We start from the raw sequence: 26,162 nt of genomic DNA, 5'->3' as shown, positions 1-26,162 counted from the left end.
AGCCATTTTGCCGACCGCTCGCGGCTCAGCTAATTTGGGTTCTTCAAATGTGTGCGTGCGTGCGTGTGTGCGTGTGTGGCATTTGAGAAAACTCCCCGCAAGCTTTGGTGTCACTTTTTGAGTGTAAAATCTTTATTATGTGCACAGAAGTCATCATCAGTGACGGTGGCGTGAAACACAAAGCCACCAAGCGGGGTGCGAGCGAGCGCTTCCTCGTCCCAACACCCCAAATTGGCTCGGCTTTTGTTTGGACTCCACAAAGATCCTCCACACCGACCGACCGACAAGAGGCATCACTACAATTTGCACGACATTTTACACCGCATATGCAAGGCCCGCCGCCGCCCACCTGGCGAAAAGCCCCCCAATGTGACATTTCTTACACATTTCAAGTTCTTCCACATTCATTGATGGACAAAAAGGTGGGGGGGGAGGGAGGGAGCTTTAAAAAAAATGTCTACCTGGAATGTACGTACAACAGGACAGAAAATGCAAACAAAAAAAAAGTGCATGAAACTGCACACGAGTAATATTTGGCAACACGGAAGATGAGAGGAAATACTGATGCTACACAAACGTCACATGACATTAAGACTGTTTCTTTCCGTCTGTGTGTCTAAGCGTGTGGAGGAGTGGAGAGAAGAAAAAGGGGCGGGCGAGTGGGGGAAATGGAAGAAAAAGTTCATCTTGGAATGTTGGCCTGCCTGCCTGGTGGCTCCAAATTGGGTCCAGCGAAGGGGGGGTTTGAGCTGGGGGATGGGGGGGACTTACATGGCAACCTTGGCGACCTGCTCTTCCAGTCTGGCGATACGCCGGTCCTGCAGGATGACGCGGTCCCGCAGAGACTTGAACTCTCGGAGAACCTCTTCCAGTTTGTCTTCCATCTTTTGCTGGAAAAAAAGCCAAAATGACATGGGCTTTGAAAGCGGCGCCGCATCGGCGCTGATTTGCCACTTGTCGAATTTGTTCCGACCGCATTCATTCCGCTACTCCGGCAAAAACGAGAAGGCGAAAAACGGGCCGCTGCGATTGGCCGTTAGCTAGCAGCTCGTGGGCGTGGACTCACCGTGGCCGGCTGCGCGGGAGCGTGAGACGAAAGGTTCTTCTGGACGTTGGCGGCGTTTTCGCTCTTGGCGGTGGCCGCGGCGGCGGCTTTGCCGTCCAGGATGTTGGCTTTGACCACTTTGAGGTCTCGGCTCTTGGTGGGCACGTAGCCGTCTTTGAGCGAGATGAGGACCGGGCCGCCGTTCTTGCCGGCGAACCACTCTTCCGCCTCCAGGGCGGGGTCGGGCCCCGCCGTGTCCGGGTACAGGTCGTCCTGGAAGAGGTCCGACTGACGACAAGTTTTATGAGTTGCCATGTTTCTTGTCCTTTGTATTTCTATGATTTCATTCATCTGCCACAATGAACGTTGCAGCAAACACGAAGAGCGGTGAAGGAATTGCGCCTCACCTTCCGGGGGACGGTCATGATGATTGGTTCACATTTCCTCTCCTGTAATTTGTAGAACCTGTCAAGAGGACATTTGGCATCAATGGAGGCCAGCCCAATGCGTGTTGAAAATGGCGGCCATCCATACCTGGCAATTTCACATTTGTTGACATCCAGCCCGCGCTTGGGCATGTAGCCCATGCCCCTCTGCGGCTCCTTGGTGGTGAAGGTGTTGAGGTAGTGCACGTACGGAGCCTCGTCCGTGATCTCAAAGTAGCGAATGCTGCTGTCGCCCTGCCGAAGGACTAAGCGTGAGGCGCAAGAGCGGCGGCAGACGCAAGAACGGCGGCAGACGCAGCAACGGCGGCAGACGCAAGAACGGCGGCAGACGCAGCAACGGCGGCCGCTCGACGCTCACCTTTCCGCAAAGGTACACGATGTTGGTGTCCGGGTCAAAGAAGGGCAGCAGGACTCCGTTGCTGGAATCCATCTCCTGAACGCAAATGGGCTCCTCCATGTTGTCCTGCAAAGTCAAGTCAGACATGAACCACGTTGCGCTCTGACGCCCCCCGGTGGCCATGGTCAACATGACTGAGTGACATTCCAGGAAGCATGACATACGGTTTTCCAGAGCGCGAGCTGGCGCTCGCTCATGCGGCTGAATCCGGTGGTGAAGATCTTTCCGTCTGCTAGGAAGATTGCTCGCATTGGCCGAGCTCCCTCGTGGGCTTTATCCTTCTCCTGAAAACACATAAAAGACGCTCGCTCGCTCGCTCACTTGCTCGCTCGTCACGCGGGAAACCGCTTTTCGCATGCAATGGCCAGTCCGCTCACCGCCACAATCTTCTTCTTGCGCGGGTCCACCACGCGGACCTTCTTGTCCTTGCAGGCGGTGCACAGTAGGCTGCCGTTGCGGCTCCAGCTGACGCTGAAGATCACGTCGGGGTGCATGTCGTCCAGGATGATCATGGCCTCGCCGGTGCCCACGTTCCAGATGATCACCTGGTTGTCGCACCCTACGCAGGGGCCGCAAAGACTGCTCAGAATTGACCCCCTTCCAGTCAAAGTCAGCTCGGCCCGATTATCGGGCGTCTCGTAAAGAATCAAACGGGACTTTTTTTCCTCCCTGAAAAGGGTCGGGGCTGAGAACGGCGCCCTGTGGCGCTTGGGAGTACATTACCGGCGCTGAGAAGAACGTTGCGAGCGGTGGGGTGCCAAGACACGATGCCCACCCTCTTGGAGTGGCCCTCCAGAACCACCACGGCCTCAGAGAGGGGGGACTCCAGGCCGTTGTCGGGGATCTGCCAAACCTGGGACGTATACAACAGCAAAATGTGCCGCTTTGCTTCTCAGAGGTCCAAAGGGCCTTCTCACCATGACGGTGCAGTCCTCGGAGCCGCTGGCGATGACCAGGTCATTGTGGGGGCACCAGTCGATGTCCAGCACCGGACCCGTGTGACCGCACACGGTGGGGAACACCTTGTCGATGCGGCCCGTCTACGGCACACAGCGAGCGGCGTGCTTTCAGACCGGCAACCGTGCAAAAAGCCGCGTCGCGCCCATTTGGTCTTTTACATAAATACAAATTTGAAATGGATCAAGCGGCCCAACCTGAAGTCGTCGTTAAGAGCATCGCATGCTCATTGATGGAAATGGAACACGACGCTGCGGCTATTGATTATGTGTGCTCTAAAAGCTAGCAAGCCACACCATCGGATAGTTTCTTGCCGGACAAGACTTGTCTTGGATTCGGTTTGCTGACCTTGTGCAAAGGCAGGACGAGGAAAGCTCCGCCGCCGCTGGCCTCGATGATGATGGCCACAAACTTGGGGTTGACGGCGCAGAAGGAGCTGTCCCATGTGACCCGAGAGACGCGGATGTCGTCGTAGCACTGGTCGTTCCTCAGCGCCTGGCCGAAGACGTGGCGGAACTTGCTCTGTCGCACAACCCGCCGCAACATGTCTGCCCAACGGACGGACGGACAACAAATACTACGTTGAACGGGTGGCCCCAATGACAACAAGGCTGGCGCCAGCCACCGTGCTAAGTGAGATGGGACAGGCCGGAAGAGAACAACCAGACGTAGTGTGCAGTATTGCAATGGTACAAAATCCCCCGAATCTGCCAATAATCAAAACATCTCTTGACACATGGGCTCAATTACACTGTATCACCATGAACTGGTTGGACAAATTCAAATATGAGGGAGGTTTTAATCCCGCGCGTTTGACTTTCTTCCACTGCAGCTTTTCCCCCTTGTCTTTTTTTCTTTTTCTTTCTTTTCTTTTCTTTTTAGCACAATGTCCTCGCACACAGATGTGAAGTCATGGAGGCAGGCAACATCTGCACTGGGCTAACTTAAACAATGGTGGTGGCTAGCTGCTAACGTTAGCCTCCATCGAACCGGGGCTCGTCGTCGTCATTTTATTCCATTTGATCCATTTTACGAACGCTAGAGGTGTGCGTGATCGTTTAAAAGCCATGCACGGTGTATTTCAGTCCATTAAACCACACGGGACGCGTTTAATAGCGAGCTGGCTAGCCACCCAAGCTAACATTCATTGAAGAGGCTCGGCTCGGCGCGGCTCTGCTCGATGTTGAGTAATGAGATCCAGATGCTTGCCACAAACACTTTGCTGCTGCAGTTTTACGCGTGTATGAGTATTTAATTGCATGAAGATGAGATAAGATGTTAAAATCGGGTGGCGCGTTTGGTCGTCCAGCGGTGAGCCGCTTCGCTTCGCTCCGCCCGAGCGGCGGCTGCGAGCAAGCAGTCGCTTCGAGCGAGCGAGAGCCCGGAATAGCCATTCCGCGGACAAATGTTGTCTTGTTTCAACTTAAACGACAAGGTGCGTGACAAATGTGTCGGTGGGACGACGAGCGACGCTTTCTGTTGGACTCCATCACCCCCTCTCAGCGCTGGGCATCTGGCGGGCTGGGCTGGGCTCGCCTCGCCTAGCCGATTTTAGCCTAGCCGCCTAGCTGCTAGCTGCCGCCGCCGCCGCCGCGGTGGACCGCCGCCAGCTGACGCAAGTGCAGATATTTCCACCCAGCCCAGCCTACGAGCTAACGGATGCTGCGGAGCTTCCCGAGCGTCACGTCAAGCACTCCCCCGAAAAGCCAAGTAAAAAGCACACGCTCGTCTTACCTGGAAAATCGACGCCGCAGTTCTTTCCCGAGGACAATCAATCACGACACATGAATGAGTGGAGTTTTTCGGCGCGCCCTTCTCCTGCAGGACGTTCGTTCCTCCAGTATCCCTTGTCTCCACGCACGCACGCACGCACGCACGCACGCTCACCACGGACTCGGAACGCCTGATGTACGTCGTGAAAATCCTCCTCGTTCTATTCTTGTGCGTGTGTCAGGATGCCGCTTGTCGAATTTCGCACGCCCTTTGCGCTCATCCCCTGCATCAAAGTGTCGCTTGCTTGCTTGCTTACTCGCTTGCTCGCTCGCTTGCTTGCTTGCTTGTTCTTCTCCCCCGAAAAAGCACCGTTATTACATTCAACGGGGTTTGGCGATGGGCTACTGCACATGCGCACACCGAGGCGCTGAATGCCACGAATGTGTGAATGGAGGGAGAGCGACGCGAGGCGAGGGGAGGGGAGAGGAGGGGAGGAGGGAAGCCGAAAGGGGCAAGGGGGGAGGAAGATCGCTGGATGCTGCCTGGGGGAGAACCACAGCGATGGTGCACCGTTGCGACACATTTGGAAAGCTCAAGTTGACAAAGACATGGAAAAGAAGACTTCCGTCATTGGAAAAATGGTGCACATCCATCCATCCATCCATCCATCCATCCATCCATCCATCCATCCATCCATCCATCCATCCATCCATCCATCCATCCCTCCCTCCCTCCCTCCCTCCCTCCTTTTTTCTCAGCACTTTGAGATCCTTCACCCTGGCCTGCTTTTGGAAACACTGTAGGTGAGGAGATCTGGAGGAGAGCATCGCAACATACCTTTTTTGGGAGACGGTTGATTTTCTCGCGGCCTCTCCTTGGATCTCTTTGGGACGTCAAAGGCGTTCTTCATCTGGGACACTTTGACGCTGGGGTTGCGCTCCAGCGCCTTGGCCAGGCTTTTGGCCCCTTCCGCTCTAGCTCGGTCCTCCTGACTTCTCCTGGCGGTTTCCTTGACCAGTTCGGACACCGGCTTGTAGGAATCGGCTTTATCGCCGTCCGGTCGGCAGTCGGTGGAATTGTCTCGCGGGTCCGTCCTTTCGGGCAGAAGCGCTCGTCTCAAAGGTTCTTGGCTTTCCTGGTCTGCAAACGGATTTCGGGGCTTTGACGCAATCGGTGGCGGCGGCGGCGGCGCTGCTGCTTTTTTATACAGATTGCGTCTCTCCAGGAAAACTCTCCTCCGCACCATGTCCAAGTCGACGGGATCCTCGTCCGGAGACAACTGCGCCACTCGGGCGCAGTACTCAAAGTCCACCAAGCCTCCGTAGTCGTTGTCCGTGCGGTCCCGCGCCCAAGAACCAAACTCTACCGACCGACGACGTACGTCGGAGCGCGAGGCCTTGGCGCTCCTCTCGTGCCACAACGGGCACATGTCCTGATTGGTGGCGCCGCCCGTGAGGAAGCCTTTGTGAAGGTCCACGGTGTGTCTCCTCCTGGCCCTCTCTTCGGAACGGAGGTGATCTTTGCCTCGTCTCTCGGCGGACATCAGCTGAGCCGTTTTGAGCTTGATGAAGGGCTTTGGCGGTTTTTTGGGAACCGGCGGAGGCGGACCTTTGGTTTTCGGCTTCTCCTCCGACAGCTGTAGTTCTTTCTCCGACGTGAGATGGGTCAAAGGCGGAGGAGTGACCGGCGCAGCCTTCAGCCTTTTTGAGACCGCGCCGGCAAACCCGTCCTGGGCGACTTCCCCTCGGCTTTTTCCGAGCACGGCGTCTACCTCGTCTCTATCCTTAACGGGCGATTGACCATCTTCTGTTTGAAGCGCAAAGTCCTCCTCGTCCGGAGGTCTGCACATATCTTCGCCGTGCCATCTGTTCCCGCTGGCCTCCATAGCCCAAGAGCCGTCACAGGCTGGAAGCTTCTCCGATCCGGTCTTGCCAAAGTTCAGAGCACATTTTGAGTCCTCAGCCGTAGCGGCGTCCTGCCGACCCTCCCCGGCTCCACCCACCACAGGTCCGTCCCTCGGAGCGTGATGCCCGATTGGCCGCTCGGTTTGGGGATCCGAATGCTCCGACCCGGGGGAAGCTCCTCGGGCGGACGCCACGCCCTCCCGGCCGTTGCGCGACTCCTCGTCCTCGTCCTGCATCTTGTCCACCTTCTGACCCATGCTAGCGGTTCTGTCTTACAATCAGAAACGCAGGCGGCAGGCGGATGTATTAATAGCAGCGTAACAAGGGTGACATCACACATCAGGCGTCGCTGTCTATCTTTAAACCATTCCGAAGCCCCTCATCTCTATTTTGGTGCCCCCCCCCCCCCCCCCCCCGCCAACGGCCTTCCTATCTATCTTCTGCGATGCAGGAATGCATTGGCGGCTAAAATTAGGCGAGCCGCATGTGGCCGCTTGAGTCAGGAGGCCAATAAAGGCAAGCGGATACGTGAGATAAAAGCCGCTTGACAAGGTCATGTTGAAATTTCGGGGGAGTCCCGTTTATTGGAAAAGTGATCAGAGCCTTCCGGAGCGCTTTCGATTCTTTCGTTTTGTCAAAGAGATGGCGTCAATCGGCTAACGTCGTATTGACTGATTGCTCGTCACCTTTGAACTCATTCAGTGCCATTGATGGTTATAGATGTCAAAGAGATTGACTGGGTTGGCAGTGAGTGAGTTAAGAAACCTGAAATATCAGCAGCATTTTACTGCGTGAGTCCACGTGCTACCCGTCCTGCTTTGTTTGTTGCGATGATTGTTTTGGTTACGCCGTCCCGCGCAAAGGTCAGCCAGAATTGGCGGGCCGAATCACAGGTGCCGCCGCTCTGAGGCGCTTGTCTGGCGGATGGCGAAAGGATTATTGCACAACGGCGAGGACAAAGCTCAGCTGACCCAAGTGGCACGTAGAGGAGCGTCATGGTTATTTTTAGGCTCGGCAGAAAAGGCAAAACAACGGCTTGGATTTTTAAATAGCCGGCGGCTAGCCATCATTTAGCATCATGTTAGCATGTGTCACAAGACTACAGTTCATTTGAATTGTTTTTTTTTTTTTTCCTCCCAGCTTTCTACTCGAAAACATGTTGAAATTAATTAACAATGAAATTCAGCGGGAGCGACACAAGCACTGCATGTAAAAAGACAAAAATGTGAAATGTTGGAAGGAATACTTACCAAGCAAGAAGGACAAAAACAGCAGGACGCTTTTCCCTGACTGTTTTCCTGCAAGAACTCAATAACCCAATTAGAGTCCCAAGGGGGAGGCACAAGAAGAGATGGCGCCGTTTTTTTGCTTTGCTTTGCTTTGTTTGTTTGTTTGTTTGTTTGTTGCTCACACACCTTTTTCATGGTCAACTCAAGAGCATCAACAAAAAAAGTCAGCCAGCAATGTACAGTCGTGAAGATTGGAAAACACCAGCGGTGAAACAACCAAATCCTTCCTGACATGATCAAATAAATAATCAAATCAAATCAAATCAAAATACAATTGTGTTTTACGTCCTTCCTTTGGGTTAAAAATCGCGTCAAATTGACCGTCTGTGTTGTCTGGCGCAAAAGCAGGCACCTCTCTCGGTTGCGTTGTGCAGAACGATCCACTTCAGATGCCACGAGGGGTTAAACGCAAAAGCAAATTAGTCAAATGGAACTCGTGGAGCAGTTTCTGGGAGCCACTTAGCATCGGCCAAGGAACAAGGAGAAGCGTTGTTGTTTGTCTTCAAAAAAGTAAGCCTCATCTAATTTACACACAAAAAAACAATCTCCCTCGTGGTGGTGCAATAAGGAGCACGGCAAAAACAACAACAACAACAACAACAACAAGGCGTCAGCCAAGCAAAGACGGTCAAGAATATCTTTGGAGCAGTTGCACTTTTACAAAAACAAAGCTGTGACGAGGATGCTTTGCACTTGTTGGCTTCCCCCATCCATCCATCCATCCATCCTGGAAATGTACGTCTGCGCAAAATGTCTGTCTCCTTCAAAGCAACATGGCTGCCTTGCTGTTTGAGTCGGGGGCCTTAAACCCTTTCAAAATAAACTCTTGCGATGCGGCGCACGTGAGATACGTATCATCTGAGTAGTGGCGTTCTTTGTGTTATGGTGAGGGAGAAGAACCGCTTTCAGATGTTTGCCTTCAAATTGCAACAATCCCACCGCGGCTTTGTCAAAGTCACACGACGCTACGCTACGCTACGCTACGCTACGCTACGGTAGCCCTCCAGGGAAAGACCTGATGGTCCTGTTTGTGTTTCAGCTTCCACAAAGTCCAAGCAGCCAACCAGCTCACTCGGATTCCAAGCCCAGTTTGAGCTGGAGCTCCGCTGCCCCGAGGCCGGCGCCGCGTCAAACCACATCAGCCATCCCGGCGTCCGCTCCCCGATTCACTCCAGTTGGGCAATTTCCGAAGCGCTCTGTCCTCCAGCCTCCGCTTGGTCCGTGACGTCGTGCGTAGCGGCGGCGGCGGCGGCGGCGGGGTCTTCGCAACTCATGGGCGAGAGCGGCTTCTGGCGCAAAAGCGGGACCTCGGCGGGATGGCAGTACTGGGCCGAGATGGGATCCGGGAGGGAGTGCGAAATGAAAACGGTCCCGGGTGGATCCACGCAGATGGTGGGGAGGGCGCAGTGTCGGGAGGGGTTGAGGCGGTGGGAGCGCGCCCCCGCCGGCCGCTCGCAGCGCCGCCCTTGTGGTAGACGCAGGCAGCAGTCTTTGCAGGACTGGTAGGAGGGTTTGACTTTTAAGGGGTTGCCCGTGCTGGCGCTGTCCTGCGGGGAGAAGAAAAATGGCAGCGTTTGGACACAGCCATGTCATTTGGACACGGCCCACAGGAACTCACGTCAAAGGCGGCCGGGCAGCTCCGCTTGGCGGCCAGCCGGTTGCTGTTGTTGGTGTTCAAGTTGGCCAGACCCAGCCGGCTTTCCTCGGCGTGCTTCTTGCCCTCCAAGGCGGCCATCTCGGCCTCCTCCTTCTTGGCCTCCTCCTCGTCTTCCTCCTCCAGCGTGCTGAACTCCAGCCTCAGTCTCATGTCCTCCAGGGGGTCCAGGCGTCCGCACGTCTGCGCCCCCGTCCCGCCCCCTCCGCCCGGCAAGGCCAGGTGGGCCACGGGGAAGCCCTCGTCCTCCAGGAGGGCGTCTCGCTCCACGTCCTCGATCTCGATGAAGACCCTCTCCATGCCCAGCAGGGGGGGCCCACGCACGGGGGTGGAGGGCTCGCTGTCCAGCGCCGAGTCGGACAGGCGGCGAAAGTAGTAGTTGTAGTTGAGCGAGTCCAGGGGCTCCATCTCCAGACCTCGGCAGGGGGACGCCCCGCAGAGCCCCCAGGCCTCCTCCTCGTCACCGCCGCCGTGCCGCTCGAAGCCGCTGCTGGAGGCTGCCAAGTCGTCCGAGGCTTCCTCGTCCGTGCCGGGTCGCCACAGCTTGTTGTGGTGCTGTTTGCTTTGGAAAACAAAAGCAAAAAAGAATCAATGCTAATTTGCGTTAGCCGCCGATGGCGTTTGGCATGATGCGTTAGCAGTCGGCGAGCGCTCATGATGCCGTCTGTGTACCTGGCGTCCAGGATGCTCTGGTAGTCCGCCAGCTGCCTCATGAATCCGGCGTTGGGCTGAGCGATGCCGCGCTTCTGCTTGACAAAGTTGTAAGCTTTCTCCAGCGGCCATCCGTACTCCTTCATGGCGTACGCCATGACCGTGGAGGCCGAGCGGCTCACGCCCATCTTGCAGTGCACCAGGCACTTGGAGCTGTTCTTCCTGAAGGGAGGGACCGAAAGGATCAGCTTGGACTTAACTGGAAGTCCAAGTCCCATTCTCGACACGCTCACCTGGCTTTGACAATGAAGTTGTAGGTCTCGTTCCAGTGGGTCAGCAGGTCGCTGGCGTCCTCGTCATACACGCACACGTTGTGGTAGGAAAAGACGCTCGGGAAGAAGTTGTCAATCTCTCGGGTCACGTTCAGAATGTAGCCCACGCTGAAGAATAAAATAAAGGAAAAATAGCAGCATTTTGGGGAGGTCAAGATCCAAGAGACTCCATCATCCTCTCACCCGCAATCACGAAGTTCCTCCAGGTTGGAAGCGTTCCATTCCGAGCCCTGCGCAACAAGAAATAGCGTCGCAATGACAGCCAACGTGAGCGTGTGTTGCGTTATTGCCGTTCTGACCAAGTAGACGTGGTCAAAGATGGCCGTGGCCTTGTCCATCTGGCCCAAGATGAGCAGCATCTCGTTGTCGATGAACTCCTTGAACTCTTTCAGGTTGCAGCTGGTGTCTCGCTCCAGCTCGTTGCGGATCTGGCACCACAAACAAAACAAATTTGCAACATGACTTGTACGTAGCGCCACGGGCTCGGGGCGCTCACCTCCTTGGAGGTGACGTTCTGCAAGTCTCGGAAGGTCATGATGCCACGGAGCTTGGCTTTAATCACGCTTTCCGTTCGCTCCCTTTCGGTCGGCCTGCGGAGACGGCGCAACGTCAGTAGCCGGCCGACCCGCGCCGTTAAGCTAGCCGAGCTACATCCCAGGTTCGACTTGAGTCAAGTCACGCGAGACTTTGGACTCACCGGTCCCCAAAGACGGCAGGGGAGTCTGGGCGGGTGCTCTCCAGGTCCATCATGGCGTTCCACTCGTTGACGCGGCTCTCCTCGGACGACATGCGGCTCTCGTAGAAGGCCGTCCAGGCCAGGGACGGGCCGCCGGGCAGGTAGCCCAAGCGGTGAGACACCTCGCACGCCTTGTGCACCGCCCGAAGGGCGCACCTGAGCAACGCGTGGGCCACCGTAAGCAAAAGGGGAAAATGTTGTTGCCACTTTTACGACTCACCACATGGCCTGCACCGACACAGGCTTGAAGGCATGCGAGCGCCCCGTCGTCTTTACGCTGAAGCCTCTGCGAGAGGGAAAAAAGGTCAACAACAAGAAGCGGTTTTTTTTTCTTTGACTGGCCGCAACGATAAAGCTTGTCTTACCCGTCTCCATCCAAGCGGATGTTGGTATCGCTCCACAGTGGCAGCACCATCCCGATGGAGCAGCTTTTTCTGGAGAGCCCAGACGACATCGATTTAAAACGCAACATAACGGGCCAATGACACGGCAGAGACGCTCAACCTGTCTTGCGGGACCAAGTCCACCCCGAGGACGACGTCCTCCTCCGTGTCCTGATGGCCGACGGTGTACACCAGCAGCATGTAGCGCACGCGCTCCGACCAGCCGCTCTCCAGTCGCACCGCCTGACAAACACAAGGACGTCATTTCCAAATTCACCCAACTACGGATCGCGACCACCGAATCAAATGTACCATCTTAATGCGGTCTTCCGAGCGGAGTACGGTCAACATGACCTGCAAGTGTTCAGGCAAGTCGCCTGGAAACAAACACAAACGTGCACGTTGCCAACGTGGACACTTTCTGCGGGATGACTTTTGAACGTACCTGCGTGTGTGTGGTGGGTAGGTGTGTCGGCTGCCTCTGTGCTGCCGCCCTGCTGGAGGAAGAGGGCGGCTCCCTTCACCACAAAGAAGCTCTCCTTGAGGCTAACAACAACAACAACAACAACAACAACATATGAGCATTTTACAACGATAGGCAATCAGAAGAAAGACCATTTTAAACAATTTTTTGGGGATCAATATAATCTGTGTTTGTTACTGGCAGCATCAAAATGTCAAAAAGAGGACAGACTCACCATTGGTTATTTTTGCGATCCTCGTCGCTCCCAAAATCCTGTACGAGCAAAAAAACAACAAAATTAAAAAAAACAAGGAAAAATAAATACATCAAATCCTCTTTGTCTTGAATAAATGAATAGGTGGAGAAAATATTTTCTTCTCTTTTTTCCCTTAATAACCCCCTCAAAATTCTTCAAAAGCAGATGAAATGTGTTTTCCACAAAAAAACATATTCCCCGGAGGAGAAAATATTGGGGAAAAAACAACCACTCAAACAAACAACAAAAACCCGTGTCACGCTCAGAACAAGTCACCACTTGTGTTTGTGGGGCTATGCTGCCCCCTGCTGCTCGAAGGCCTTAACAAACAAAACATTCAATCACTCGCAATCAAATGTAGGGGCAATTTGTGGAGGCGCGTTTCTAATATTCTGGCCCTTGGCGTGAGCCCAAATATTAGGAACTACTCTCAGCCAATCAAAACATAGCCTCGTCGCCATTATGCAGCCAGGTGGCCAGGAAGGCAGGCAGGCAGGCAGGCAGGCAGGCAGGCGTAGCGAATAAAGTGACCGAATGAACACTTTGTTGTTGCGTTGGCTAAAGCCAAAGCGACGATGCTCGTCCCTCCCCTCCCCTCCCCTCCCCTCCCTTCCCCACCCACCGCACCCCACCGCACCCTCGCCGCAATTTTTTAACTCCACATTTGATTTCTTATTGGAGCGCGTCCACGTACCTCCCCCGCGCTGCTGCTCGAGGATGCTGCACTCGGGCTGGGGCAGCGCTGCAGAGTCACCAGGGCCATAGCTGGACGTGAACGTGGAGGCGGAGGAGGAGGGGGAAGATGCGGGAAGATGCGCTGAGTTGGCCTCCGCTGTCACCGGGGAGAAAATGCCGAGTCAGGCCGGGCGACGCGGCTCCTCCACCGGCGCTTCCTGCATAAGCAGGACGAGGAGCACGGGCATGATAGTGACGCCGCTCGTGTCACTCGCGTGCGCATGGATGGCGAGAGACAAACAGAACGTATGTGCGTGCGCGCGCTCGCTCGAGCGCGTGTGCGCGCGACATGCAGCTTTGTGGATGCCACCTCTGATTGGCTGGCCTGGTTCGCGTGTGCGCTGTCATTGGGCCAATGTTGTCAAGGTGACTGGACAGACTCAGACCACAACCGCCCTACGAAAATGAATCATAATAATGATAATAATAATAATAAACGATGATGACACTTTTTCAGGATTGCTGTGGCATCGGACAAGTCATGTAATTCAACTGAACAGAGCCACATCAAACCAGGTGTCATATGGTACAAAAAATAAGAGCGATTCAAGAACACTTCTAAACTTTATTTAACGTTATTCAAAGGCACTTTAAATAGTATCTTGCCACCCACGCGCTCTGGCCAAAGCTAAAGGAAACCTTGCTTTGGCGCCACCTGGTGGCATCTTGTTGAAACGAGGAGAGGAGCTTTATTTGGGCGGGTAGTCACTTTTGGAAAAAAATGTGCTTTGTCGCCATCTTGTGTCATCTACAAGCAGTTACGGACCTTTTTGAGCTGGTGCTTCATTTACGCACACATTTTCACGCTTGGAAACATCGAGGAAGTCTGGAGGTCAAGAGCAAACTTTTGGAGTGCAACAAAATGGTGTCAATGTGGTTCAACTGACATTTGAGAAATAAACATGGGTGTAAACAGTCTGAGGGAATGAATGTAACTGTGCAAAACCACTTCCACGCGTCTTGGCTCCTCCCCTTTGCCGACTTTGGCTGTCGTTGCGCGGCTTTTAGCTAAGCCTTTTAGCAGCGCTTAGCGTTGGGGTGCGCTCTGACTCCTGGAGAGCCCTTCCCGACGTCTCGATGGGCAGCAGCAGGGCCAGGACGCCGGCCAGGAAAGAGCACAAGCAATACACGGCCAGCGTCAAGGGCACGGAATGTCGGAGCAGCACCTTCGGTCAAAACAGCGCCGATGTCAGCGGTGGGCACGTTTGCGTATGCAAGTACGGATGGATATATTGGAATTTTTAGGATTCCCCCGTTGGCTCACTCACCTGTGCCACAAAGGGTGTAATGAGGGCGCCCACCCTGGCCATGGCGCTACAGGTGCCAAGGGCCAACGCTCTGGTCTCGGTGGGGAAGACCTGACGAAAACAGTTTGAACCCTGGCCTTTCCACGGAGCGGCAAAATGCTTTTACCTCTGGCGTGTACACATAAGCCACTTGGTATCCGCCCGAGACGAAGGCTCTCCCGATGAAAATGAAAACGGTGAGCGCTACCCTGGAAGACCAAAGGCAGACGTTAAAGGGAGAAAGACGCTTGGCGAACGCACACTTGGCCCTTACCTGCCGATACACGCGTACAAGGGCAGAAGGCTCAAGGTGAAGATGAAGAGGGGCAGGGCCATGCTTTTTTTCCTGCCCAGACAGTCCACTGTGCCCAGAACCACAACCAGGCCTGACAGGAGAAAGGAAACATACATAAATAAATACAAAACCACACAATAAATGAATGAATGAATAAATAACATCAACTGCGACATCCTCAAGCAAATGATTAAAAAAAAAGAAAAAAAAAAAAAGCCTTGGTATCCAACACAGTCGAGCTCACCTGGAAATTCAGCCAAGGTGGTCCACAGCAGGTCTTTGTAGTCCTCCGATGTGAGCAATTTGCATCCCAGACGACAGCCAGCTTCATTTTTGGCCCCCTGGGTGACTGTCACGCATTCACATGGAGGTTTTGCACCGGTGGCGAAAGGCAAAGCGGGCCTCCACTTACCCCCGCACGAATCTCCAGATTGGAACATCTCCGTCGTCAGCAGGATGATTCCGTAATAAGCGAAGGCGAAGGAGAACCTTGAGGCGGCACAAAGAAAAGCTTCGTGTTACGCAATCGCCCCAACCATGCGAGCGGGGAAGTGTTTGTCAAGCCAACCAGATGAACAAGAGGAGCAGCATGGTTCTGCAGTAGCGCCGTGTGAAAAGCTCCGAAAGACGCCCGCGGCTGTTTGGCTGCGTTCGAAAAAGACAAGCGGATGAGAAGCATCAAATGACATCCCCCGCAGCCGGCTGGTCGGCCGCACCCACCGCCAGGTTGCAGACCATCCTGCCCGGAGGTAAGGCCTTGCCGTTGTCCTTGGCGATGCGTTCCAGCGTGGCCATCACTTTGGTTACGTTTCCATTCAGCAGGTCGAAGCGAGGACTCTCGGGCAGCCACTACACATGAACACGTCCCCAAAAAAGTGACGGAAATAAAAGGCACGTCAAATGAGCTGTCCTCACCAAGCAGAAGCAGAGAAAGATGCCCATGGGCACGGCCGACAGGCCCACCAGCCAGCGCCAGCCCAAGCCCGGCATGACCCACACGGCCAGCAGCACCTCCAGCACCACGCCCACCGTCCAGAAGGCCTGAAATGGAGAAGACCGGTTCCCTCCCTCAGAAGGATCCTTAAGACGGATCCTTCCAAACGTTTGGTGATGCGCGTGCGCCAACCGCCATCAGGACCACCGAGAAGCCCCTCGTCTTGGACGGGATGAATTCCGAGTACAGCGTCAGCCTGCAGAAGGTCACACAAGCTCAAATGTTCCTTTTAGCGCAAATTGGGGGAGAAAAGAAAAAAGACTCTCATCTCACGATTGATGGGCTCCTCCGATGCCTACGCCCACCAAGCCTCGCAGCAGCAAGAGCCAATAGAAATTTGGCGCCAGGGCGCTCAAGACGCTGTAGTAAAAAGTCCAAGCCATGCACATGGTCAGCCCCTGCCGTCACACAAAGACGCCGGCCGCTCAGTGGTGCAAAACCAAAGACGCCGGCCGCTCAGTGGCGCAAAACGCTCAGCCCAGCCCAGCCCAGCCCAGCCCAGCCCAGCCCAGCCCAGCCCAGCCCAGCTCAGCTCACCTTTTTCCTGCCGTGCTTGTCCGACAAGTTGCCCCACAAGGATGAGCTGATGCCCATTCCGGCAAACACCACCTGGGGGAAGGGGGACAAATAAGGCTCACCGGCGCAGTACTTTTTTGAGCCGTTAATCAAAAAAATAAATGACGCCGGTACCGCGGTTATGAGCGCCACTTTGTAGCCTTCCAAGCTCCAGTCGCAGTGCAGCTGCGGGCCCAGGATGCTGAGGATCATCATCTCCATGGCGTCGGCCACCTGAAATTGCCTGTTTGCCAAAACCCAAATGGGGACCAAAAGGCATTTTTGCTTCTTACCCAGGAGAAGCCGGTGAGAAATAACAATTTCCACTGGAACATCCCAAAGCCCAGAGCGTCCAGCGCCTCATCCAGAGTGAAGGTTTCTGCAAGAAAGAAAAATGGATCATATTGGGCACATTTAGTCTGAGCTCATTTTGCACAAACCTTGTTTGGTATTAAGCACGGATGCGCACGCTGACTTTCTGCGCCCGAGGGTCAAACCTCCAATGGTCACACAGCCCTCATCCTTGATGGAACCCGAGCATTCGGCAATGCCATCCACATGCTTTCCCTCCATACTGAACAAAAAGACTTATTATTATTATTATTTTTGTGTGCTTGGACGAGAGCTCGAGCGGAATCGAGTCGTTTCTAACCTCTGATCGGGATTTCGCCAGCGCTTGTACGTGACGGAGATGGCGGAATTCCACTTGTCCATCTCGTCGGCGGGCCTTCACGGTGTCCACGGGACGGACGGACGGACGGACGGAAGGGACGAGACGACACGCAACGAGCATTAGCGGTAGGACCTGCTGCTCGAGTTTGTGACCCGCTTCGACGACCGGTCCCGGTGGATCGTGAAAGGATAACAACAAGAGTACCTGTAAAAAAGGGCGGGGTCACACGTACCCGGAAGCAAAACGCAAGCAGGTAATGTACGGAAGAAAGAAAATCGTATTTATTTAATCACACATTTTGTTTAGTCTCGCGGCACTAATTCATGATGTCGCAACTGTCATATTCAGAGGATTGAGCACAGTAAGTTAACGAAATGAATTGAGTAGAGTGGGCGTGACCCTTTTCACGGCAATGAGATGATTGACAGTGACTTTGGCCAATCACATAGCGAGAAATACTTCCTGGTTGAATCGCGTTGACGACGTCTATAAACATGACGTCACCTTAAACAAATGAAAAATTCTTTAAATTCTTAAAAGTTAGTCCTGCTAAACTTTCAAATCACTTGGAACTAAATCACGGTTCATTCGTAGCTCTGTCAAGAGTTGGGAAACGTCCCTTTGTACAATTGCAATACTCGCCATTGCGCCGTGATGTGGGTTTGTAAAAGTGGAATTGCATTTATGTGGACGAAATGAAAATGGAAGAAAAGTGTGGTGAATTTTTACGTTCAGCTCTGTGCCGAAACATTTGCATTCCAAAAGTTTACAGAAGGTCAAACGAGTAAGGTCACCTTGTCGTGCATTTCAGGTACATCCGGAACATGACATACATTTGGCTGCTTGATAAAGTGAGCGCATGCCACATAAACATTCTTAAAGTAGCCACGACGCAACGGCGTCAGCACCATCAGCAATAAAAGCCGAACCAGCTGAGTTGCAAATCTGGAGCAGAGTATTTACGGCAATGTTTCGGGCGTAATGTTTGAAAAAAAAAAAAAAAAAAAAAAAGGTGTCGGCACGCTCATAAATACAGTTCAGCGCTGTATATATATATACATAAGGCGCCCCCCGCCTTCAGCTTGTTTAGACTCACCAACAGAGTAGAAGGCGGCAAAGTGGAGCATCATCGCTCCAGCATGGACACAAAGGTGAGACAATTTTGATTGACACTTGTTGCCGAAGATGCTCTGCTCGGTTTTGAACGAGTAGCCTGGTGTGTACTTTGATATTTATATCAATCTTTTGCCACTTTCTGGCGTAATTGTAATTACAGTAGAAGAGACAAAGTGCGTGCAGAGACGCCATTCCCGCCTGGTCGATTGATGTCATGCGATAACAGCATGTTGCTGCCGCCATGTCGGCGGCCGGTAACCTTAGAAGTCTCCATTGATGCCCATACAGGAAACCCGGGTGTTAAATATTAAGCAGAGGCCAAAGACATTGTTGTTGTTGCTAAAAATGAAACAAAATGGCCGCTGCCGTGAAAGTATATCACGGGCAAGCAAATTGTCCTTGTTGAAAATGGGAGATGGATTACAAAAAAGAAGGATTTTATAAGACCTATGTTTCACTGGCTGTTCTTAGGTTTGGACCAATCATCTCCAATGAAGGCCACTTGGCCTACTGTATAATGCAGTTAGTTGTTCTTTGTGTTGCTGACATGGCGGCTCTCAAGTGCAGCGCATCATTCGCTTGAAATCCATCCGTCTAATCAAAGATCAGTAATCAAATACCTGTGTTTTAATTTTACGGAGAGAGCGCTAAGGACGGACGGGGACCCTGGGAAGATCGCCTTTCTCCATCCTTGTATTACACATAAACACACACAGATCCCGCCTGAGGCTCCATCAATGTTTAAGTATCGCGGCCGCCGATGCGAGTCGCGACCGCCTCATTAGGTCGCAAGTGCGCGCTTGCGTCCTCCTCCAGCTCACTCTTGACGGCGGATGGAGGGAAGACTCACTTGATGACCGGCTGGGGTTCCACCATGGGTCTACCTCGGGACCCCTAAACTTGTCATTGCCGACTTAGTTTTTCTGACTGAAGTAGAAGAGCTTTAGGTCTGAGCGGATTCAAGCAACGAGAGCGATTGGACCATGACTCACGTGGAGGTGACAGAGGTAACGCAAACTTTTTCATCATCTCGCGTACGGACCTGAGGCAGGCAGACATTTTTTAGAGAAACCTCCGAAGCGGGGGACCCCCTGGAGCGTGAGCTAGCGTAGCATCGAGTCACGTTTCCTTGGACACGGCGCAGCTGTTCATTCTTAGAGAAAAATCAGGTTAGCGTAGCGCTCTCAATATTCACCTGGAGGATGTTTTCCAGTCATGTTTGTGAAGCACATTGATGCTTCCCCATTGGAGGAAGTGGAAAGTGTAATCTGTGGTTGTTTCCTCTCTGAAGTTAGTCGTTAGAGAGACGCAGACGAAACCTTCAGCGTACAGTAGGTGGCTTTCTTTAAACTTGAGAATGGTTGACTTTTTAGTTTTCTGCGTTGGTTTATTTCCCCACCGTGAATTTTGTCTCGCATGGCATAGCTGTTTTTAATAGGAGCAGTTTTTCTTGTGGGAGTTTTCTTGAACTATGTTTGCCCTCAAGTCATGAATGCATCATTGTGGCGCGTACGACAAAAATTGCCGCTTGTGTTTGCAACCTCCTCATTCATACAAGAACATAATGTCCGTTTTTGCCATTGTCTATTTTTAATTTTTTTTGTCTATTCTTTAATAATTACCATAAAAATCTGAAGCTCCTTGAAAGAGACATTTGCAAAAACAGCGGGTAAAAACATTTTGCGTCTCACCTCAGCATAAGCGGAGAAGATTAGATAGCTTTGTCCGAATATCGATTCATCACCAGCAGAGAGGACGCCAGCAAGGTCCTGTCCGGGAAGTCACAAAAATAGGGACAGACAGTCCGATAAGGAGCAGCGAGGTCATGCATATCTGTGATATGAGATCCAGCTCAAGGCGCATGTACGCCCAATCACTCTGTTTGTCCAAATCAACTTCAAATGTTCATCTGGGGGGGTCAACATTCGACCTGGCGGTGTTAGCTCACGTCTGCCCCCCTAGTGGTGAATGGTGATATAACAACAGATGGACTAGCAACAGCTTTTCCTTTTTGTTGTTGTTGTGAGGGTGCTAGCTCGAAAACATTGTTATTTCTTGTTTGCGGCAGAGCCTGGAGGAGCGCTGCAACCGCATCCTGAGGAACATGGAAGCCTCCCTCACAGCCCGGGACCGCGTGGGGATCCAGGATTTTGTTCTCTTGGATGCCTACACCAGCGAGAGCGCCTTCCTGGACAACCTGAGGAAACGCTTCCAGGAGAATCTCATTTATGTGAGTGGCTGAAGCGAGCTCACGCTCACCCCTATGCTAACCCGTATGCTAACGTTGAGTTTCCGCTTGGCCACTTATTCCTGCAAATCTCATATTTGGACTGGACTCTTATGACAGTTCATACATTGCCCTGGCCGCTAAATTAGGCAAGCGGCCTTGCTGAAACGGCAAGGTCCCGGAAGGTCACCGCCACGATTTAGCAAAGCGATTGTTCCCGATGGGGACAACGTTAATCACACAGAGGGCACCTTCTCCACGCGACTGGCCTCTAGCGAAGGCAGACGTACGAGCTCGCGGCACCAGGTGACCCCCGTGACCTTGCGTCTCTGCAGACCTACATCGGCACGCTGCTGGTCTCGCTCAACCCGTACAAGGAGTTGGACATCTACAGCAAGAAGCAAATGGACACCTACATGGGCGTCAACTTCTTTGAGCTCCCGCCTCACATGTAAGTTGTCGTTTGCGAACGTCATCGCGTTCGCCAGCGACACGGTTCCGTGTGCCGCTCAGCTACGCGCTGGCCGACAACGTGTTCCGCACCATGATGTCGGAGTCCAACAACCACTTCATCCTGATTTCGGGCGAGAGCGGCAGCGGCAAGACGGAGGCCTCCAAGAAAATTCTCCATTTCTACGCTGTCAGCTGTCCCAGCAGCAAAATCCTCAACGTCAGAGACCGGTTGCTGTTGTCCAACCCGGTTCTGGAGGTCAGTGAGCGAGCTCGGCGCCTTTCCCCTTTCCCGCTCTCGACCTTTGCCGTCCTCCAGGCTTTCGGGAACGCCAAGACCCTGAAGAACGACAACTCCAGCCGCTTTGGGAAGTACATGGACATCCAGTTTGATAACCAGGTAGACTCCAGGCACCTCCAAATAGCCAAGCCCCGTTTCTAGCGAAATTCTTTCAGGGCGGGGCAGCCGGCGGCCATATTCTCAGCTACCTGCTGGAGAAGTCCCGTGTGGTCCATCAAAACCGCGGCGAGCGAAACTTTCACATCTTCTACCAAATGCTGGAAAGCGGTGACGAGGAGCTGCTGCGCTGGCTGGGCCTGGAGAACAACTGCCAGCATTACAACTACCTGGTTCAGGTCAGGCCCGACCGAGCGTGGCGTGGCGTGCCGTGCCGCCTGTCGGCCATTTTGGCGACTCACAGAGCGCGCATCTCCTTCAGGGCGGTTGTGCCAAAGTTCGCTCCATCAACGACAAAAGCGACTGGAAGACGGTGCGCAAAGCTCTCGCCGTCATTGACTTCAGCCAGAGGGAGACCGAGGTAGGAATCCAATTTTTGGGGCGTATTAGTTGCCACAAATTCTGCCTAGCAACAGGATATAAATAATATAAAGTGACAAACTAAATTTTGATGGCATGTTGTGTGGACCTGAACCAGCACCTGTTTGGAATCATCGGCAGCGTGCTCCACTTGGGTAACATCACGTTTGAGGCGGACGCTCGCGGCTACGCCGGCCTCCGCAATGGCCGCCAACTGCACTGGCTGTCCAAGGTCCCGCGCAGAGCAAAACGTCCTCGCTGATGGCGGACTCACGGTAAAACTGCGTCTTTGTCCTCCAGTTACTCGGGATTCCCGCTCAGGTGCTCCAACAGGGTTTGACCCACCGCAAGATTGAAACCAAAACAGACGAGGTGACAACAAGCTAACGCAACTAGCCTGCTAACGCACTTCATCTCGCTAAGTGATGAAATTTCTCTTGCGGGGGCGAAGGTGTTCAGTCCCCTGTCGGTGGAGCACGCCGTGTATGCCAGGGACGCCCTGGCCAAAGCCGTCTACGGACGCACCTTCAACTGGCTGGTCAACAAGATCAACGAGTCGTTAGCTAACACGGTGAGCAACAAACAGCGTTGAGCATGAAGCATCGATGACATCATCAACACAAAAATGTTGATAGGATTCCTCCAGGAAGACTGTGATTGGGCTTCTGGACATTTATGGATTTGAGGTTTTCACTCTCAACAGGTGAGATCATTTTACGTCACTTTTTACATTTAAAAACAAAAGAATTTAGGAAAAAAGGCACGCTCAAGCCCCGGCTTGAGAAAAATGCTCCGATACTGTCACACCGACACCACTTTGTTGCACTCTGTGTTGTTTGTCTCATTTGTGCTCCTTTTACAGAGCGCCCCTAGTGGTCAGATTGAGACACCGCATCATTGAAACGCTCGCATGTGAAAATATCAGTAAATGATAGTGGAAAGACAGAGCGCGATTTGATTTTTTTTGTCTTCTTTTCCCCTCAACGTCAGTTTTGAGCAGTTTTGCATCAACTACTGCAACGAGAAGCTGCAGCAGCTCTTCATCCAGCTCACCCTCAAGTCGGAGCAGGACGAGTACGAGACGGAAGGCATCGAGGTGCGTCCGGCCCGACGGCAACGCTGCCGGTCGACAACCCGAGTGACGTTGGATCTGTCGTTTTGAGCGCGCAGTGGGAGCCGGTGCCATTTTTCAACAATCAGATCATCTGTGACCTGGTGGAGGAGAAACACAGAGGAATCATCTCATTGTTGGTGAGGATGATGACGACGCAAAACAAAATGGAGGCCCGTCTCACGCTAGCCTCTTTGCGCAGGATGAAGAATGTTTACGGCCCGGAGAGGCCAGCGACCTCACGCTGTTGGAAAAGATGGAGGACATAATTGGCGGCCATCCTCATTTTGTCACGTAAGAAACTTCTTTCTGAGACTCCGGAGCAAACGCCGACAAGCTCGCCGTTTTCCGCAGACACAAACTGGCTGACCAGAAAACCAGAAAAACTCTGGCCAGAGGAGACTTCCGCCTCCTGCACTACGCCGGAGAGGTCACGTATCGCGTCGGAGGTGGGGAAAGCCGGCGTGCCGAGTCCGGCGTCCGCTGGGGCCTCGCCCATCATTAACATCTGATCCATTTTCAGGATTTCTGGACAAAAACAACGACCTTCTGTACAGAAACGGAAAAGAGGTCAGTTCTGGGTGGGAAGTCCGACGTGGTGCTGCTTTTGGTTCAGATCCAGCTTCCTCCCTCCCTCCACACAAGGTCATGCAACAATCCAAGAACGCCATCATCCAACACTGCTTCCCCCTCAGCGAGCCGGACCAAAAGAAGAGACCCGAAACCGTGAGAGATCCGTGACACCTTCTCCCATTTTTGGTTTTCCTTCTCCCGAGCGGGCCGTTTTTTTGGGCGCAGGTGGCGACTCAGTTCAAGAGCAGCCTGGCGGGCCTGACCGAGATCCTGAGGAGCAAAGAGCCTTGGTACGTCCGATGCGTCAAGCCCAATGAAGCCAAAGAGCCAGGTGAGGCCCGACGGTGCTGGCCGGGCGGCCGGCCGGCCGGCCAGGCGGCACCCGTGGGGTTGACCGAGCTGCCTTCCTCCCTCCCTGCAAGGTTGCTTCGATGACGCTCTGGTGAGACACCAGGTCAAGTACTTGGGTCTGATGGAGCACCTGAGGGTGCGGCGCGCGGGCTTCGCTTACCGCCGCAAATACGAGATCTTCCTCCAGAGGTAAGCCGGCAAGGGCAAGCAAGTCAAAACGGATGACAGGTGGGAAGTCCAAAGAAGGTCACATTTCCAAACAATTGAAAATCTGCTGACGTCGCCAGGTACAAGCCCCTCTGCCCGGACACCTGGCCCAATTGGAGCGGCACGGCGGCCCAAGGCGTGCGAGTCCTCGTCCAGCACCTGCGATACAAACCCGACGAGTACAAAATGGGCCGGTAGGGAAACCCAGTGGCCTTTTGAGAGCCAGTCGAGCGACATCACGCGGCGTCTCGCTTGCCTCCAGGACCAAGATCTTCATCCGCCACCCGAGGACTCTGTTTGCCACCGAAGACGCTTTTCAAGTTTGCAAACACAAGCTGGGTGAGAATGGCCACCATTTTTATTTTAGTACCATTTTTTGGTAACATTTTCCGGCCGTGTGTTGCAGCGACGACCATCCAGGCCAAGTACAGAGGCTACCGAGTCAAAGGCGACTACCAGAAGCAGAGAGAAGCCGGTGGGTATTCTCGCGGCTCCCCCCCCCCCCCACCCCGACTCGACGCTGACAAAGCGCTTATGCAGCCACCAAGATCGAAAACTGCTGGCGAGGCCTGGCGGCCAGAAAGGAGCGACAACAGAGGGAATGGGCCGTCGGGATCATCAAGAGGTACGGCCGCCGCCCGCCCGATAAACGTCGCCGCCCACCCACGGGAGCCGATTGTGCTGCGGCAGGTTCATCAAAGGCTTCATGACCCGCCACCAACCGGGCGGCGCCGTCAACCGGGAGTACCTGGCGTACGTGAGGCACAACTACCTGACCCGGCTGAGGGAGAACCTCCCCGAGACGCTGTTGCGCGCGGACTCGTGGCTCACCCCCCCGCCCGTCATGAAAGAGGTCTGCCGTCGGCCATATTTGTTCACGGCCATCCGGAGGTGCTTAGTCCCGCCTCCTCCCGCTCTGCAGGCATCGATGTTCCTGAAGCAACTCTTCATTCGCCACATGGTGCGCAAATACGTGCGAGGAATTTCCCAGGAGAGGAAGGCGCAGGTACGTCCCTGCATGCTCTGGCATCTGCGCGTCGCCAAACGGCGAGCGTGATCTTTTGGGCTCGTCGGCAGCTGGTGCTGAAAGCGCAGACCAGCTCCATGTTCAAGGGCAGGAAGGAGAACTACCCGCTGAGCGTGCGCTCACCTTTTCTCCACACCAGAATAGGCAAGTCCAATCGGGCGACCCGTCAAACGACATCCACCTCCACCGTTAACGCTTCCATTTTGTCCATCTGGGCTTGACAGACATGAACGTCAAAGTGTTGCAGATGATGGAGCACGAGAACGTGAAGGTAAACGTGGGGTGGGCGCCGTCGAAATGCTGGCGACGGCTATTACGCAACCGGATTTTGACTCGCCGCCGGCAGTACGGCGTCCCGGTGGTGAAGTACGACCGCAACGGCTTTCGACCTCGTCCTCGCCAGCTGGTCTTCACCAGAGACGCCGCCTACCTGCTGGACCGGGCCAAGATCAAGCAGAGGATCCGTTACGGCTCGCTGAAAGGTCCGACCGTAGCCGAGGGCCGCTCCTCCAGGAAGTGCTCTTGACGACATCTTGTTCTGCCTTCAGGAGTTTCCGTGAGCAACCTGAGCGACAATGTCCTGATTCTGCACGTCACCTGCGATGACGTCAAGCAGAAGGTACAAGTTGATCCTCTTGAGTTTCCCAATTGCCGCCTTTTCTCGACTCGGAGTCTTTTTTTTGCGCTAGGGGGATCTCATTCTGCAGTGCGACTTCCTGTTCGAAGCCCTCACCAAGCTGAACGCCATCGTCGACAAGCGTGACTTCATCCGGGTGGTCCAGGGCAGGTACGTGGGGGAGGGGCGGGGCGGGGCTTTCACTGTCGTACTAATCGAGTCCAATTTGAAATCCAGCGTGCGATTTGACATCCAGCATGGCAGAGAAGGCTTCGTCGATTTCAGGAGCGGTCACGAGTCGGCGGTCTACCGAGCCAAAAATGGACATTTGACTGTGGTAAAAAAAATGAAATAAAAATCCTAAATGAACCTTTTGTTCAAGGAGAAAAAATAAACACACTTAATGATTCAACGTCCTCCTCAGGAATCCACCAGCGCCAAATCCAGATGATTTGGGACGACGTCGCCCCCTGCCGGCAGATTTTGCAAACAGCCACGCTCACTCAAACTTTTTTTCTTTTTTTTACTTTTTTCCACTGAATCTCATCCAACAGCATATTAACTGTTACTGCCAATATTTCACTCGAGGATTGAGCAAAAAAAAAAAAAAAAGATACAAAAAAATGATTTACAGCACTTGGTAACCACCATGTCAATGTTGTCACTGTTGATGACAATAAAAGCAGATGCTTCTGAGATTAAATCATTGAAGGTTGAGTGGTGCCCCCTAATGGCGCTCTCCTGGTTCTGCGGGTTCTCAAACCTTTCCATCAAATAGTAGCAGGCACCTACTAAAAAACAAAGCCTCACAATAATGGGCCTAAGCGTTCATCAAAAAGCCAGCGGCCGCGTGAGGCCTCCCTCGTTCCATTCCGTGCTTTCTTTATCGCGATGACCTCAGAT

The 26,162-nt window shown here is 53.5% G+C and overlaps 4 protein-coding genes across 7 annotated transcripts; 1 reads left to right on the top strand and 3 right to left on the bottom strand.

Annotated features, from left to right (window-relative positions):
- Window positions 1–110: 110 nt before the first annotated feature.
- coro1cb (coronin, actin binding protein, 1Cb) lies at window positions 111–6,733 on the bottom strand. Of its 2 annotated transcripts, none has more exons than XM_049738201.2 (11): window positions 5,396–6,733; window positions 3,194–3,393; window positions 2,806–2,928; window positions 2,612–2,741; window positions 2,266–2,447; window positions 2,053–2,172; window positions 1,850–1,954; window positions 1,580–1,725; window positions 1,453–1,510; window positions 1,067–1,333; window positions 111–890 (listed from the first exon to the last, which is right to left on the bottom strand). In XM_049738201.2, the coding sequence occupies exons 1-11, from the start codon at window positions 6,717–6,719 to the stop codon at window positions 768–770; spliced, it is 2,778 nt and encodes a 925-aa protein (XP_049594158.1). In that variant the 5' UTR covers window positions 6,720–6,733; the 3' UTR covers window positions 111–767. The 2 variants fall into 2 exon arrangements, with proteins under 2 accessions (XP_049594158.1, XP_049594159.1); XM_049738202.2 differs by lacking the exon at window positions 5,396–6,733 and adding an exon at window positions 4,580–5,248.
- Window positions 6,734–7,808: 1,075 nt separating this feature from the next.
- ssh1b (slingshot protein phosphatase 1b) lies at window positions 7,809–13,419 on the bottom strand. 3 transcript variants are annotated; one of them, XM_049738203.2, is made up of 16 exons: window positions 13,272–13,419; window positions 12,921–13,119; window positions 12,206–12,243; window positions 11,953–12,053; window positions 11,820–11,884; window positions 11,629–11,750; window positions 11,490–11,558; window positions 11,345–11,410; window positions 11,086–11,280; window positions 10,885–10,978; window positions 10,688–10,816; window positions 10,572–10,618; window positions 10,350–10,496; window positions 10,078–10,278; window positions 9,370–9,967; window positions 7,809–9,298 (listed from the first exon to the last, which is right to left on the bottom strand). In XM_049738203.2, exons 2-16 carry the CDS (start codon window positions 12,987–12,989, stop codon window positions 8,918–8,920), a joined length of 2,322 nt encoding a protein of 773 aa, XP_049594160.1. In that variant the 5' UTR covers window positions 12,990–13,119; window positions 13,272–13,419; the 3' UTR covers window positions 7,809–8,917. The 3 variants fall into 3 exon arrangements, with proteins under 3 accessions (XP_049594160.1, XP_049594161.1, XP_068508905.1); XM_049738204.2 differs by having other exon boundaries at window positions 12,921–13,058; window positions 13,272–13,403; XM_068652804.1 differs by lacking the exon at window positions 13,272–13,419 and having other exon boundaries at window positions 12,921–13,257.
- Window positions 13,420–13,506: 87 nt separating this feature from the next.
- On the bottom strand, window positions 13,507–16,964 carry LOC125979705 (synaptic vesicle 2-related protein). The gene is made up of 16 exons (XM_049738207.2): window positions 16,744–16,964; window positions 16,532–16,665; window positions 16,385–16,470; window positions 16,227–16,325; window positions 16,074–16,145; window positions 15,810–15,934; window positions 15,669–15,732; window positions 15,458–15,583; window positions 15,263–15,391; window positions 15,111–15,187; window positions 14,955–15,031; window positions 14,787–14,891; window positions 14,522–14,633; window positions 14,375–14,456; window positions 14,230–14,319; window positions 13,507–14,127 (listed from the first exon to the last, which is right to left on the bottom strand). The coding sequence occupies exons 1-16, from the start codon at window positions 16,803–16,805 to the stop codon at window positions 13,966–13,968; spliced, it is 1,602 nt and encodes a 533-aa protein (XP_049594164.1). The 5' UTR covers window positions 16,806–16,964; the 3' UTR covers window positions 13,507–13,965.
- Window positions 16,910–26,073, top strand: myo1hb (myosin IHb). The gene is made up of 32 exons (XM_049738200.2): window positions 16,910–17,017; window positions 19,949–20,110; window positions 20,443–20,558; window positions 20,621–20,816; window positions 20,877–20,957; window positions 21,014–21,193; window positions 21,277–21,375; window positions 21,493–21,606; window positions 21,675–21,746; window positions 21,826–21,945; window positions 22,010–22,077; window positions 22,365–22,470; window positions 22,545–22,625; window positions 22,688–22,779; window positions 22,840–22,934; window positions 23,009–23,055; window positions 23,131–23,211; window positions 23,284–23,389; window positions 23,481–23,598; window positions 23,697–23,810; window positions 23,879–23,955; window positions 24,023–24,091; window positions 24,157–24,241; window positions 24,307–24,469; window positions 24,539–24,622; window positions 24,694–24,787; window positions 24,868–24,914; window positions 24,990–25,125; window positions 25,192–25,262; window positions 25,333–25,430; window positions 25,497–25,596; window positions 25,684–26,073. Exons 2-32 carry the CDS (start codon window positions 19,985–19,987, stop codon window positions 25,708–25,710), a joined length of 3,063 nt encoding a protein of 1,020 aa, XP_049594157.1. The 5' UTR covers window positions 16,910–17,017; window positions 19,949–19,984; the 3' UTR covers window positions 25,711–26,073.
- The last annotated feature ends 89 nt before the right edge of the window (window positions 26,074–26,162 follow it).

This window comes from Syngnathus scovelli, chromosome 13, assembly GCF_024217435.2.
Source record: "Syngnathus scovelli strain Florida chromosome 13, RoL_Ssco_1.2, whole genome shotgun sequence".
Classification (NCBI taxonomy): domain Eukaryota; kingdom Metazoa; phylum Chordata; class Actinopteri; order Syngnathiformes; family Syngnathidae; genus Syngnathus; species Syngnathus scovelli.
The sequence above is the reverse complement of the archived record's forward strand: the minus strand, read 5'-3'. Positions and strand labels throughout refer to the sequence as shown.

Excerpts from the sequence above, each read along its gene's own strand:
- myo1hb (XM_049738200.2), top strand. The coding sequence starts at position 19,985 with ATGGAAGCCTCCCTCACAGCCCGGGACCGCGTGGGGATCCAGGATTTT. Across the intron at positions 23,056-23,130 it reads TGTACAGAAACGGAAAAGAG|GTCATGCAACAATCCAAGAA; the intron begins GTCAGTTCTGGG and ends CCTCCACACAAG. Across the intron at positions 23,956-24,022 it reads AGTTTGCAAACACAAGCTGG|CGACGACCATCCAGGCCAAG; the intron begins GTGAGAATGGCC and ends CGTGTGTTGCAG.
- ssh1b (XM_049738203.2), bottom strand. The coding sequence starts at position 12,989 with ATGGCCCTGGTGACTCTGCAGCGCTGCCCCAGCCCGAGTGCAGCATCC. Across the intron at positions 11,281-11,344 it reads GTGTCGGTGCAGGCCATGTG|GTGCGCCCTTCGGGCGGTGC; the intron begins GTGAGTCGTAAA and ends CGCGTTGCTCAG. Across the intron at positions 10,979-11,085 it reads CCTGCCGTCTTTGGGGACCG|GCCGACCGAAAGGGAGCGAA; the intron begins GTGAGTCCAAAG and ends CCGTCTCCGCAG.
- coro1cb (XM_049738201.2), bottom strand. The coding sequence starts at position 6,719 with ATGGGTCAGAAGGTGGACAAGATGCAGGACGAGGACGAGGAGTCGCGC. Across the intron at positions 1,955-2,052 it reads AGCTCGCGCTCTGGAAAACC|GACAACATGGAGGAGCCCAT; the intron begins GTATGTCATGCT and ends TTGACTTTGCAG. Across the intron at positions 1,511-1,579 it reads AACAAATGTGAAATTGCCAG|GTTCTACAAATTACAGGAGA; the intron begins GTATGGATGGCC and ends TCCTCTTGACAG.
- LOC125979705 (XM_049738207.2), bottom strand. The coding sequence starts at position 16,805 with ATGGACAAGTGGAATTCCGCCATCTCCGTCACGTACAAGCGCTGGCGA. Across the intron at positions 14,457-14,521 it reads TTGTACGCGTGTATCGGCAG|GGTAGCGCTCACCGTTTTCA; the intron begins GTAAGGGCCAAG and ends TTGGTCTTCCAG. Across the intron at positions 14,320-14,374 it reads CTTATGTGTACACGCCAGAG|GTCTTCCCCACCGAGACCAG; the intron begins GTAAAAGCATTT and ends TGTTTTCGTCAG.